We start from the raw sequence: 14,290 nt of genomic DNA, 5'->3' as shown, positions 1-14,290 counted from the left end.
GAATGTGCTTTCCCCCCATGAGAAGTATAAGAAGGGAAACATTATGGGGGTTGACACCCCTCCCAGCTCTCGTCCAAAACGTTGCATGTGCCTCTACCCTTTCACATTAGACTGAATTTTCAAAATTCATCAGTTCACACTAGACTGCAGGCAGGTGAAGGTCAGGGCTTGTGCCTTGCTCTGTATCCCTAGGTTTGAGATGTAATTCAACAGACGCTTTGTGAATGACAGGAAGAATTCCTGGGTCTGCTGTTCTGCTGGTGTAAGGGAGCCACCAGGCAGTGTGGTGTAATTTCAACGTCTACTGCTCAGGAGCTTGGGACCACCTTCCTTTAAAGCCATCTCGGTACTCCTAGCGTTAGGCACAGTGCCTGGCGCGCAGTAGAGAACTGAGGGCAGAGAAAAGGGGAAGGAAATTTGTTTAAAATCCCAAACCCCAGCATTTACGACGGGAAGCAGGGAAACTGGGCAGCCTTCAGGTGTAGCAGACGGCCGAAAATATTCAGGATAGAATCCCAATTCCTCCTGGGCTGCAGAGGCAACCCTCGGGGCCAAATCCCATACTTCGAATTTTGGGGGCTTTGTGTGGACCCATGCTTCTCTAGTAGGGGAATGTCATGAAGACGAAATCTTGAGTCTGCGGGATTTAGGGGATTCAAAACTCAATCCCTGCAGGAACAGCAGCCCTGGTCGCCTAGCAACCATGGGCCGATCGCTCGGCGCTCGATTCTACCCGGCCGGATGGAGACGCGGAACTCCCGGCCGAGCCTCTCGCGGCCAGTGCCTCTGCCGTGCGCACGCGCGGAGGGGCCTGGGCTGGGCGAAGGGCGAGGCGGTGCGCGGGCGCCGCTTGCGGGCCGCGGCGGGGAGGGCGGACGCACGAGGGGTGGAGCGGCGGGCGCTGAGAGTGGCTGAGGATCCGGAAACGCGCCGCAGAGGGTGCGGCCCAGAGGAGGCCGCGGGCCGGGGAGGGCCGGGCGGGACGGGAAACGTTAGGTCAGCGGCCCCCGGGGTGAGGGGGCCGAGCGGACGGGCAGGGCCCCGAGGCGAACTCTGCCCGGATGAGGAACAAAGCAGTGGGGCAGGCGCGTGCGCCCCCAGCGCAGCTGGCAGGTGGGCTGCGCGTGGGCCCGGCCGGAGCGGGGCGGGGCGCGGCGGCCCGGCCTGCGGGCCGCGGGCGGGCTAATCCACAGCACTTGGGTGGCGGTGTCGGCAGCGCCTGGGGCTTTCGGGTAGCTAGGATGGGGGCTGCGACCTTGTTGTGGTTTTGGTGACCGCTCTTGTCCCCACTCCCCCAGGTTGGGCAGCCCCCTTCCCGAAGCTTCTGGACGGAAGGCCCCAGGTGTTCCCCGAGATGCCCCAACCCGTGGCGGGGTGCACGGCCACCGGCCCTCGGGAGAAGTTGGGCGGCCCCGGGCGACCCCGGGGACGAGTGGCCGCGTCGGTGCAGCGGTTGTGAGCAAGATGCGGTAGCACGTGACCCTGGAACGCAAACCCTGATGCCTGTTCCCCACCACCCGAGCGCTCCTTTCTCTGACATTTGGCCCCAAGCCGAGGCATCACAGGTGAGTAGGGAGGTGGGCTTCAGCACTGGTGACATCGTTGGAAACTCTGGCGAGTGAGTGTCCAGGGTCAGTGCCGTTGTTTTTGGTGCCATTGAGAAGGTTACAGGTATGATTTGCAAAGGAAACAAATCCAGAAACTAGTGTTGGGTGGAATGTAATCTCATGCATCCTAATTTACTCCACATGTGGAAAGTTGTTCCCAGTAGCCACACATTTATTGTTGGCTTGTTGACACCTTTTCCTGTGTCTTTCAGTTATTTGAGCGTTTAATATATTTTTCCGGATTCCAACGTGTATTGTTATCTTATTATGCTTCACCTTGAGTTTTGCTGGTATGGCAGGGACGATAGTGAGGGAATTAAGTTCTTAATTCTGCAAGCTTCATGCTGATGTTTAAGTACAGAAGCAGGCCACAGAAATTGTTGTATTTGGCTGTTTTTTCAAGGCCCTTTCAAAGGCCGTATGTTTAGAATAAGGAAGATAAGGCACAAATTCTTTGAAATTATTGAAGCCCCACTGCATTTTTCAAAGTGGCTGCATTTCAGTTAGTTTATTATATTTTATGCGAAGAAAAAGGTGTAAAATCAGCAACTGGCAGATGGTTGCATAGGTCAGTTAGAAACACACACATAAACTGTAGAACTGTGTAGGAAATTATTTTACCCTAAATGAGTAGGGAAGATAGAGCTTAGTATCTTGATTCTTGCCTTCTTCCGGGATTGGATTGCTTCTTAGAATCTCGTAGGAGAAAGAAAATGAGAATAGAACTGCACTTTAGAATGAGAAAGTTTTCTGAGGATCATATTGTACATTCCCTTCATCTGCCTTCTCTCTGTGGGATACTCATTACCTTTGGTTTATGGCTGCTGAGGTCATCACGTTTTAGTGACTCACAGCAAAGCAGAAATCTGCTGAGCCTCTCGCATTAAACTCTGGTTTGAACTGGTTTGAGAAGGCCTAGGAGTCAACCTAGAAACACCATGCTGATTTTTATCTTGAGATTAAATAAATATTCAGGAATTTTCAGAATGAGAGTTGAAGGTGCAGACTTGTAGTTGTACTTTTAAAAAAATATTATAACCAATTTGTTAAGTAGGCTGTTACAGCTGTAGTGATTGTAGTGTTTTAATTATGGTTGTAGCTATAAAGAGTTAGGGAAAAGTCTGTTTTAAACCAACTCAAGCCCAGCAACTTTCAGAATTAAGGTAGATATGTTTTCTTTAGGCTACAGGGATTTTTTGCTTTTTTTTGTTTTTAAGACACAGTCTCACTCTGTCACCCCAGCTGGAGTGTAGAGGTACAGGCAGAGCTCACTGTAGCCCCGACCTCCCCACTTCAGCCTCCCCTGTAGTTGGAACCACAAGCACGAACCACCATGCCTGGCTAAGTTAAAAAAAAATGTTTAGTAGAGACAGGGGTCTCACTGTGTTGCCTAGGGACGTCTTCAACTCCTGGGCTCAAGCGATCCTTCTGCCTTGGCCTCCCAAAGTGTGGGATTACAGGTGTAAATCACCACACCTGGGCTGCTTTATTTTATAGCATAATAAAAACTGTTATTAGCATGCTGTTCTTCATAAGGTGTACCTCATTTGCCAGGTGCTTCTAGCTGTCTTTCTGGTAAGGGTGATGAGTTTGCATAGCTCCATCCGATAAAAAAAGAAAATTCAGAATGTCTGTTCTATACAAGGTACTAGGTTGGCCTTTTACATTTCATTGATGTCTTAGAGCTTAGTTTTATGGGATCCATGGCCAGGGATAAGGGTGAAACCTAATAATGCAAGAAACAGGTCTATGTGGAACTTTAAATATACGCCACAATATAAGTTGATAGGCCCTAATGTATTGCAACTGTGTAAAAGGCAATATAGTTCTTTTATTGTAATTGTCTTTTTCTTACTATAGTTAAGAGCTTTGGTTTCTTAAATTAGTTCTGAATTTAAATCCCAGCTCTCCTTACTGGTTATGTGATTCTGGGTTAAGTTTCCTAGCATCATTGAATCTTAAGTTTCCTCATCTTTAAAGTGGGATTAAGAATAATACCTACCTCCAGCCTGGGCAACATAGGGAGACCCCATCTCTGCAAAATAAAAACAAATTAGCCAGGCATGGTGGCACTTGCCTGTGGTCCCAGCTGCTTGGGGGGCTGAGGTGGGAAGATCTCATGAGCCTAGGAGGTAGAGGCTGCAGTCAGCTGTGATCACGCCACTGCACTCCAGCTTGCAGCTACTGAGCAAGACCCTGTCTCAAAAACAAAAACAAAAGATTAAGAGAGATAGTTACATATAAATCACTTAGCCCAATACATAGCACATGGTAAGGGAGCCATAAATTTTAGCTATTATTATTTTCAGGTTGATTGATAAAATGGCGTTGCCATTTTTCAGAATTAAAAACCTATTTAGATTTGATTTCACTGCTAAGGAATATGTAACCTCATTTGATTCCTCTTCTCTGCTTCAGCCCCTCCCATACGCAGAGAATAATTCATTATTATGAAGCCCAGTGTAAGGACTGGAGGTCATTAGAGAGCCCCTTTTGGGTAACCTGTTGGCTAGCCTAGTGGTTCTATAATGTTTATAGTATGGCAGTCTCTAAATTCTGATATAAGAACTAATACTTTTTGATAACAGCCTTCAGTGCTGTTTTATTCAAATCAGTATTACTCTTATTCAAAAGACATTTGTAATGGCAGTGCAAGATGGTTTGCATAGAAAAGGTGATTCCTAGGTTCTTCACCTTGCCAAAAATAGTCTGTAGTTAAAAAAAAAAAAAAGAAAGTTTGTGCAGTTAAAAAAAAGTTTGGTGCAATGAAAAACTTTTTGGCAGTGTTTTGCAGTTTGATCTGTGATCTTTCACTTAATAGCTATGTGATTTGGGGCATATGACATGGCCTCTTTGAGCCATAGTTCCCTCATCTATCTTACGTTGCAGTATTGGTGTGAGGATTTGAAGTCATTTTAAATGAAGTGGTAGCAAAGCTTACATAATGACCCTAAATATTTGGAGGACATTAATATACTGATACAGAATCTTAGTAAACTGTTGCCGAATGGGGAAAATACGATGCTTTTCACATCATCGATAATCTGGATCTTTAACTCCTATTAAAAATGATTAGTAAAATTTACTTGAGTAGGTTAAAATGCACTGCCTAAAACACTACTGGTTTGAAATAATAAGCCATTTGGAGAAAAATAAATATTATAAAAGATGAAGCTTGAGTGATTTAAAAAAAAAACTGTCATTGCCATTGTGCTCTAAGAATTGCAAACTTTGCTTTAGATGGTGTGCCTAGAGTTTCGAACAAGGCAGAATTCAAATCCTATTTCTGCTATGTGACATTGAATTGAGTTTTTTAATGTCTCAATCTCAGTTTTCTTATCAGTAGAAAGAATATGGCACTAGCTATCTAAGAGAATTGTTGAGCGTAAAAGTGAACTAATAGTTGGCCAAGTCCCCTTTCCCCATCCCCACTGTTTCAGTTTCTTCAGTATCTTAATACAGAGTCATTGGAGTAAATTTTTGCATAACTAGTTGTGTGTGCTCTTTTCTAGGATGAATGAAATGAACCTGAGCCCAGTGGGGATGGAGCAGCTGACTTCATCCTCTGTGAGCAATGCCTTGCCAGTCTCAGGAAGTCACCTGGGATTGGCTGCCTCACCCACTCACAGTGCCATCCCTGCCCCAGGTGAGTGGTAAGGGAGACCTACTGCATTTCAACACTTAACTCTGTTATCAGTTCTAAATGGAGTCTAGAAGAGATCAGAGCCCCTTTAAGGGTAGAAGGTAGAAGGGAGAAGGTAAGCAGGCCTGAATGGTGGTTCAACATGTGATAGGTAGTGGAAAATAATGTTTTTGTAGAGGTAGAGTATTAGAATTCTAGTGGATAGTAGTAGCAATTTTTTCTGATAGTCCTCTTCTGAGTTGGTATTTTTTTGTCCAGAGCTGTAATTAACTTGGCATTTTATTTAGGGCTGCCCATTCATCTGGTTCACACTTCAGTACCCGTTCCCTGGGTTAATAGAAGAGAATCAGTTAAAATTACTCTAATAACTATTCCCAGAGAGCATGGGGAATTGGGCTTTATATTCCACCAGGTTTGAAATTAAATGGCAATAACTGCAAGTGTACCAGGTCTAGAATTAATGCGGAAAGAAGTGTGGTACTTTTACCTGGGGCTTTTACATGGAACGCCTCATGAGCCTCCATACACAGCAAAATCATATAGGAAAAATTCATTCTTCCTATCCTTTTTTTTTGAAATGGAGTCTCACTCTGTCATCCAGGCTGGAGTGCAGGGGCACGATCTCGGCTCATTGCAACCTCCGCCTCCCGGGTTCAAGTGATTCTCCTGCTTCAGCCTCCTGAGTAGCTAGGATTATAGGCACGCACCCCTACACCTGGCTCATTTTCTTTTTTTTCTTTTTTGAGATGGAGTTTCGCTCTTGTTGACCAAGGTGGAGTGCAATGGCACGATCTCAGCTCACTGCAACCTCCGCCCGCCTCCCGGGTTCAAGCAATTCTCCTGCCTCAGCATCCCAAGTAGCTGAGACTACAGGCACACGCCACCACGCTCAACTAATTTTTTGTATTTTTAGTAGAAACGGGGTTTCACCATATTAGCCAGGCTGGTCTCGAACTCCTGCCCTCAGGTGATCCGCCCTCCTTGGCCTCCCAAAGTGCTGGGATTTTAGGTGTGAGCCACCGCGCCAGCCGTCACTGTACTTTTAAAACCTTTTTTCTGCCTAGCTTCATTTTCTTATTCTATTGAAATAGAATATAAATGGAATAAATATTCTATTGATTATTACAATGATAAGCTGTCAGTTCTTTAGGATCAATGACATTGTTATGTATTGGACTTTCTTTGTCAAAGTAGGAGTTAGTGTAAATAAATCTATATATTGTTTAAATAGTTCTCTAAAGAGAATTACTTGCTTAATTAATAAAATGCAGCAGTTAAATAAGATTCATTGAAACTAGGGTCTCTTCACATTTGTTTAAGTGTCCACAAAAGAAATCTTAAAAAATTATTAGGGGTTAACCCACTTGATTGTTTTGTAGGCATTCCCTTTAGTGGACACTCTTGTTAAGGTGGAAAAGCCTGTTAAAAAATATTGCCAGCCAGGCACAGTGGCTCACGCCTATAATCCCAGCATTTTGAGAGGCCAAGGCAGGAGGATCACTTGAGCCCAGGAGTTCAAGATCAGCCTAGGTAACATAAGGAGACCCCATCTCTACAAAGACAAAAAAAAAAAATTAGCAGGGCATGGTAGCACACACCCTTAGTCCCAGCTACGTAGGAGCTACATAGGAGGCTGAGAAGGGATGGCCACTTGAGCCAGGAGAGCTCAGGTTGCCTGAGCCATGGTCACACTACTACGCTCCAACCTGGGCAACATAGCAAAACCTTGTCTCAAAAAAAAAAAATACTGCCCCTGGCAAAAATATGCAAAGCAGCACTGACCAAGTTGGTGGGTATTTATTATGATAGCACAGTAAAAGTCACTTCACTTTGCAAGTACATATAACTCAAAGTAGATATAATCTCACGTTTAAAGCTTTTATTAATCACTAAGTGTAGCATATATACAAAAGATTGTCTGAAGGTGTACATGTACAGTTTTACATCTAACTAAACTACGTTGTTTTCCAGGTAGAAATGAAATATTCTCACCATATAAAATGGTAAATACAATAAAGTTTAAAAATACCAAAAAAATTTCATACTATCACTACCTAGGGACTACTCCTATGAACATTTTATGTTTCCATTGTTTTTTTCTCTATATAATTTGTTTTCTTGTATTTAAACTCGGTTTTTAATTCTAAATTAAATATTTTGGCTGGGCATGGTGGCAATCCCCGCACTTTGGGAGGCTGAGGTGGGCAGATCACTTGAGGCCAGGAGTTCGAGACCAGCCTGGCCAACATGGTGAAACCCTGTCTCTAGCAAAAATACAAAAATTAGCTGGATGTGGTGGTGTGTGCCTGTAATCCCAGCTACTCAGGAGGCTGAGGTAGGAGAATTGCTTGAACCCAGGAGGCCGAGATTGTGGTGAGCTGAGATCACACCACTGCACTCCAGCCTGGGCAACAAAGCAAGACTCTGTCTCAAATCAATCGATAAATTAATTAATTAAATATTTTTGTATTTAAGCGCAATACAGACAATTGGAGTATCAACTTGCCGGTTTAGAACTAACTTAAAAACTATCTTTGGGACTAAGACTACTTTCTTTAGGCTTATTTGTGGATATTTGCACATCATCTATCTAAGGATGAAAAGGGCTAGTAGGTGAGATTTTTGCCCATATGTAAAAACCTTTCTAAGAGTTTAGCCAGTGGTTGTAGTGAGAATTTTTAATTACCTATTTTCTTTTAACTGAGAAAAAAAATTTTGTTTTGTAGGCCTCCCAGTGGCAATTCCAAACCTGGGTCCCTCCCTGAGCTCTCTGCCTTCTGCTCTGTCTTTAATGCTACCAATGGGTATTGGGGATCGAGGGGTGATGTGTGGGTTACCTGAAAGAAACTACACCCTACCTCCACCACCTTACCCTCACCTGGAGAGCAGTTATTTCAGAACCATTCTACCTGGTAAGTGTTACAGTTACTTGAGATGTTAGAGAAAAAGAACGGTGCCAGCTTTTAAACTTTTATCCTGAAGATATGAATAACACTTTTTTCTGTTTGTCACTATTAGATATTAATCTCTAGGCAAGAAAAGTATCTTTGTTTATATTTATGTACTTTTCCTCTTAGAATGTGGCACATAATACATTAGTAATACAGTTTGACTAAGCTGAATTTCTTAATTGCACATAATTTTTCTTCTTTCTCCTCCAGTATCTCTTTTGTTTGGTGTTTATAATTCTACAGCTATAATTTCAGTCAAGCACTATAGTGTCTTGTTATAGTGTCATTGTTTTTTAAGTTCTTTGAATTTTTATTCCGTTATAAGAGTATTATATGCTTATTGCGGAAAATTTAGCAAATAAGGGAAGGAACCACTCAGTCCCATCATCCATCTTTTTGGTGTACTTCCTTCTTGCCATTTGTTTTGGTGTATAGGTTTTTACCAATTTTCATAATTAAGACCACGGTTTCTTCTCTCGCTCTCTTTTTTTTTCTTTTCTTTTCTTTTTTTTTTTTTTTTTAATGGAGACGGAGTCTCAACTATGTTGCCCAGGCTGGACTGGAACTCCTGGACTCAAGTGATCCTCTCACCTCAGACTCTTGAGTAGCTGGGAATACAGGCACATGCCTGCCTTGAGACCATACCATATTTCCTTCCTTTTTTATAAATAACTTTTTTTAAAAAAGAGACGGGGTTTTGGCATGTTGCCCAGGCTGGTCTCGAACTCCTGAGCTGAAGCCATCCACCCACGTCAGCATCCCAAAGTGCCAGGATTACAGGCATGAGCCACTGTGCCCTGCCCAAGACCATACTTTCTATACAATTGTCCGTCTTTACTTTTTTCACTTTATCTTTTTCTCTGCTGTTACATGGGTATTTTCCTTTGCTGCTACGTGGTTTTCATAATTATCCTTTTTAATGATGCATTACTTTCTATTGAATGGGTATTTTATGGTTTATTATCTTTATTGTTGGACAGTTTGGTTTTTCCAGTTTTTATTACCATTGTAACTAATGCTCTTATGAACGTCTTTATGTATAATATTTACAAAATGGATTTAGAGAAGAGTACCTTAAGTGGAATTTCTTGTGCAAGAGGGTATTAACATTTTTGAGGCTCCTAATATATATACTTCACAAAGAAGTTTTAGCAGTTTACATTCCCTCTGGCAGTTTGGTAAGTATCATTTCACCACATCCTCCCAAGCACAAGTGTTAATTTTTTTTTGTTTTAATAAAACAGGTACAATTGTGACTTGTATTAAATAGTTTGTGTTATGATAGTTTAATTATATTAAATTATATTTAATTAAGTTTTATTTTTCACATGGAAGATCTGTTTTTAAATCATTTTACCTTTTAATAATTAGTAGAGCAAATTTTACGCCTTAGGACTCAGGAATTGCAACCATATGTATATTAAAAGCAGTGTTTTCGTTAGTGATTCCCAGTTAGCTTCAAAGGAACATAGTTAACTTTTTAAGGATTTTTGAGTTTTACAGGAAAAACTCAATTATGGTATATGTGTGTTGCTATTTATAAAATAGTATGTATCGATTAAATTAAAGAAGCAGGAGATTATTTGAACTTAGTTATATTTGTAAGGAAATAGTGTCTAGTGCTTGGAATTCTTTAATAATGTACTAAAAGTCTCTGATATCTCATCTTTTCCTTTTTTCAGGCATTTTATCTTATTTAGCTGACAGACCACCTCCTCAGTACATCCACCCCAACTCTATAAATGTTGATGGTAATGCAGCATTATCTATCACCAGTAACCCTTCAGCACTAGATCCCTATCAGTCCAATGGAAATGTTGGATTAGAACCAGGCATTGTTTCAATAGACTCTCGCTCTGTGAACACACATGGTGCCCAAAGTCTTCATCCCAGTGATGGCCATGAGGTGGCCTTGGACACAGCAATCACTATGGAGAACGTTTCTAGGGTTACCAGCCCAATTTCGACAGATGGAATGGCAGAGGAGCTTACAATGGACGGTGTTGCAGGCGAGCATTCCCAAATCCCAAATGGCTCCAGAAGTCATGAACCTCTGTCTGTGGATTCTGTGAGCAACAACCTTGCAGCAGACGCTGTAGGACATGGTGGTGTGATACCCATGCATGGGAATGGCCTGGAGCTCCCTGTGGTCATGGAGACAGACCACATTGCAAGTCGGGTCAATGGCATGTCTGACAGTGCCCTCAGTGACTCCATTCACACTGTGGCCATGAGCACCAACTCTGTAAGCGTGGCACTCTCTACCTCACACAACCTTGCCTCCCTAGAATCTGTTTCCCTCCATGAAGTTGGCCTCAGCCTAGAACCTGTGGCTGTCTCCTCCATCACCCAGGAGGTTGCTATGGGGACAGGTCATGTAGATGTATCTTCAGACAGTCTTTCTTTTGTACCACCTTCACTGCAAATGGAAGACTCCAATTCAAACAAGGAGAACATGGCAACCTTGTTTACAATTTGTGAGTGTGCTTAGCCTTTCTTTTTTGGAAATATTTGTAAAAAGGGCCACCATCCCTAACAAGTTAAGTCATAAAGTTTGGCATTAAGGGAGTATAGAAAGCAACTAGACCTTGGAACTTTTCTTTGCCTTGGTATTGTCCTTTATATTAATGTGGTGCCTTTTCTTCAAGTAAGCCAAATGGTATACATACATTTAGTTGGTTCTTAGAGCATCCTCCTGAAGAAATGAAATGTGAAGTAGTCATTTTTGTATTTTGCAGATAAGCTTAGCATATGCGGTAGTGTGTGCCTGTAGTCCCAGCTATTCTGGAGGCAGAGGCAGGAGGTTGCTTGAGCCCAGGAGTTTCAGGCTATAGTGTTCTGTGATCCCACCTGTGAATAGTCCCAGCTATTCTGGAGGCTGAGGAAGAGGGTTGCTTGAGCCCAGGAGTTTCAGGCTATAGTATGCTACGATCACACCTGTGAATAGTACTGCACTCCAGCCTGGGCAACAAAGTGAGACCCTATCTCTAAAAAACAGTCATAGTGATAATACAATATTTTTTTAAAAAAGGTAAGTTTAGCCCAGTAATAGTTAAGGTATTTCCCAAGGTTTCACAAATAGAGAGTTATAGGGGTAAATTCTAGTAAAGCTGTTTGTGACATGCCTTGTGAAAATTATTCGGTCGCTTTTATAACGCCATGGAAAAATGTAGGTGGATATAAATCCATTTTTTTTCTTTGCTCAGAGTGCATATAAATTATTATTCTTGGGCGTGTAAAAGTTTTTCTTATTGGGCAACAACAACAAAAAACAATATAAAAACAGTTGATTTACTGGTGTCACTATGTTTCATTCATGCAGGAAACATGTTGAGTGCTTATTTTAATTTATTGATAGGGTTTCTCTGTCGCCCAGGCTAGGGTGCAGTGGTGCGATCATGGCTCACTGTAGCCTCGACCTCCTGGGCTCAAGTGATCCTCCCACTTTAGCCTCCCGAGCAACTGGGACCCCAAGTGTGTACCACCACACCTGGCTAATTTTTAAATTTTTTGTAGAGATGGGGGTCTCACTGTGTTGCGTTGGCTGGTCTTGAACTCGACTCAAGCAATCTGCCTGCCTCAGCCTCCCAGAGTGCTAGGATTACAGGTGTGAGCCATCATGCTGGGCTCTTTAGTGCTTACTATGTGGCAGCCTCTGCTAGATGCTAGGGATAGAACGATCTACCAAGAGACAGTATGTGTACGTACCTTTAAGGAGGTTACAGTCTGGTAGGAAGCATAGGAGACTGTTACAATATAGGATAATAATAAGTGTGAAGATGGGGTGAAGTGCATTGGTACTAAAGTAGCCTGAAGGGGAGCAACTAGCCAGGCCGTGGAAGGGTCGGGGAAGATTTAACCAAGGGAAGTAACATACATGTTAGCACAGACCTTAAGGACAAGAAAGATGTGGGCAGTTGAGAGTCAGGAAGACAGGAGCTGGCACCTGTAAGTGCCTAGAACCAAAAGAATCATGAGTGTTTGAGAATTGCTGAAGCATAAAATGAGGGTGAAGAGAGGGGTCATGTGGTGAGAGGAGAAGTAGGAGCCAGAACACAAAGGCTCTTTTAAGACCGGTCAAGAGTTTTAGGGAGTGAGGGTTGGGGTAGGGCTTTGCTGCAATGTGAGAATAAATTTGTTAAGAGGCAAGGAGGTGTGGAAGATATTGTAATTTATGGGAAAGGTGATGATTCTCCAATCTAGAGTAGAGGTAATTAGGATGCAGAAGAGTGGAGGACATTTGCAGAGAACCCAGTTGAGCTTATCAATTGGATAAAGTTGGAGGAGGGAAGCATTAAGGAGAAAACCCTGGTTTCTGGCGTCTGAAACTAGGTAGATAGAAACTAGGTAAGTAGAGAAGGCCATGTGTTGGCTCACACCTGTAATCCCAGCACTTTGGGAGGCTGAGGCAGAAAGATCATTTGAGACCAGGAGTTCAAGATCAGCCTGGGCAGCATAGTGAAACCCTGTCTCAGGAAAAAAAAAAAAAAAGCAAACAGAAACTAAGTAGGTAGGGTAGTAGTGAAAGGCAGAGGAGGATACGATTTTGATTTTTATTATTTTGGGAGGAGTGACGATGAGTCAAGTTTTAGACATGTTGATTTCAGTGTCTGTAAGACACCCAGTAGAGATGTCTAATGAAAAGTTGTGTGTGGAGCTGAGAGAGATCTGTCTGGAAATATTTAAGAATCATCAACATTAAGATGTTATATGTGACTCTAGAAGTGGAATGAAATCACCTAGTAAGAGTGTGGACTGAGAAGAGGGCTAGGGATATCAAGATATAGCAGAAGAGGAGCTTCCAAATAGACTCAACGGGAGCATCAAAAATAGGAGGAAGCCCAGAACCATTCAGTGCCACAAAATCCAGGCCATGGAGAGACTAGTTTTAACCTTTTAAAGTCTCAAATTTAGAATTTTAAAATGTTTTAATCGAAGAATGTAATGAATATAAGGCTAATTTAGCAGAAGGTAAGAGGTGGCCTAAATAAGCTTATTGATTTTTTTCTTAAGAGGGCAAATGGAACCTCTTCTAAGTGTGTGTGGGTTATAATGAGATATAATTTATGTATACATTTTAAATGTGCAATTTAGTGGTTTTTTTGGTATATTTACAAGGCTGTGCAACCACCACCACTGTCTCCTTCCAAAACATTTTAGTCACCCGGTAAAGAAACTTCATAACCATTAGTCACTTCCCATTCCCTCCTTCCGCGTATTCTCAGCAACCACTAATCTACTTTCTGTCTCTATGGATTTGCCTTTTCCGGATATTTCATATAAATGGAATCATGCGATACTTAGCCTTCTGGATCTAGTTTCTTTCTCTTCGCATAATACTGTTGTGTCTCATCCATGTTGTAGCATGTATTTGTACTTCATTTCTTTTTAGAGCTGAATAATCTGTAATATGGATATACCACATTTTGTTTATCCATTTATCAGTTGATGGACATTTGGGTTGTTTCTGCTTTTTGGCTACTATGAATAATGCTGCTGTGAACTCTCATGTACAAGTTTTTGTATGAACATATGTTCTTGGATATTTAGGAGTAGAATTGCCGTATGTTTAACTTTTTGAGGAACTGCTTTCCAAAGTGGCTGTGCCATGTTACCGTCCTAGCAGCAGTGGATGAGGGTTCTAATTTCTCCACATTTTTGCCAACAGTTAATTTTTTATTTTTATTTATTTATTTTTTTTGAGACAGAGTCTGGCTCTGTCACCCAGGCTGGTGTGCAGTAGTGCAATCTCAGCCTCACTGCAACCTCCACCTCCCGGGTTCAAGCCATCCTTCCACCTCAGCCTCCCCAGTAGCTGGGACTACAAGTGCTCGCCACCATGCCCGGCTGATTTTTTGTATTTTTGGTAGAGACGATTTGCCATGTTGCTACCTGGTCTCATGCGTTCGAGACCAGCCTAGGCAACATGGCAAAACCCTGTCTCTGGCAAAAGTATTAAAAAATCAGCCAGACATGGTGGTGCATGCCTGTGGTCCCAGCTACCCAGGAGGCTGAAGCAGGAACGCCACTGCACTCCAGCCTTGGTGACAGATCAGGACCCCGTCTTAAAAAAAAAAGAAAAGAAGACA

General features: G+C 42.5%; 1 protein-coding gene across 5 annotated transcripts in view; it reads left to right on the top strand.

The window, feature by feature from the left end:
- Positions 1 to 813: 813 nt before the first annotated feature.
- PRDM4 (PR/SET domain 4) overlaps positions 814 to 14,290 on the top strand; it is a 52,352-nt gene continuing 38,875 nt past the window's right edge. For 2 of the 5 annotated variants that reach the window (XM_063694278.1, XM_055358958.2), the window contains exons 1-5: positions 948 to 1,113; positions 1,299 to 1,565; positions 5,120 to 5,253; positions 7,977 to 8,162; positions 9,884 to 10,678. In XM_063694278.1, coding sequence (XP_063550348.1) covers positions 5,121 to 5,253; positions 7,977 to 8,162; positions 9,884 to 10,678 — 1,114 coding nt within the window. In that variant the 5' untranslated portion in view covers positions 948 to 1,113; positions 1,299 to 1,565; position 5,120. Of the gene's footprint in view, positions 1,114 to 1,298; positions 1,566 to 5,119; positions 5,254 to 7,976; positions 8,163 to 9,883; positions 10,679 to 14,290 lie in introns of all 5 variants that reach the window. The other 3 variants (XM_055358957.2, XM_004053824.4, XR_008670584.2) reach the window with 3 other exon arrangements.

This window comes from Gorilla gorilla, chromosome 10 (genome assembly GCF_029281585.2).
Source record: "Gorilla gorilla gorilla isolate KB3781 chromosome 10, NHGRI_mGorGor1-v2.1_pri, whole genome shotgun sequence".
Taxonomy (NCBI): domain Eukaryota; kingdom Metazoa; phylum Chordata; class Mammalia; order Primates; family Hominidae; genus Gorilla; species Gorilla gorilla.
This window is presented reverse-complemented; position numbering and strand designations above follow the sequence as displayed.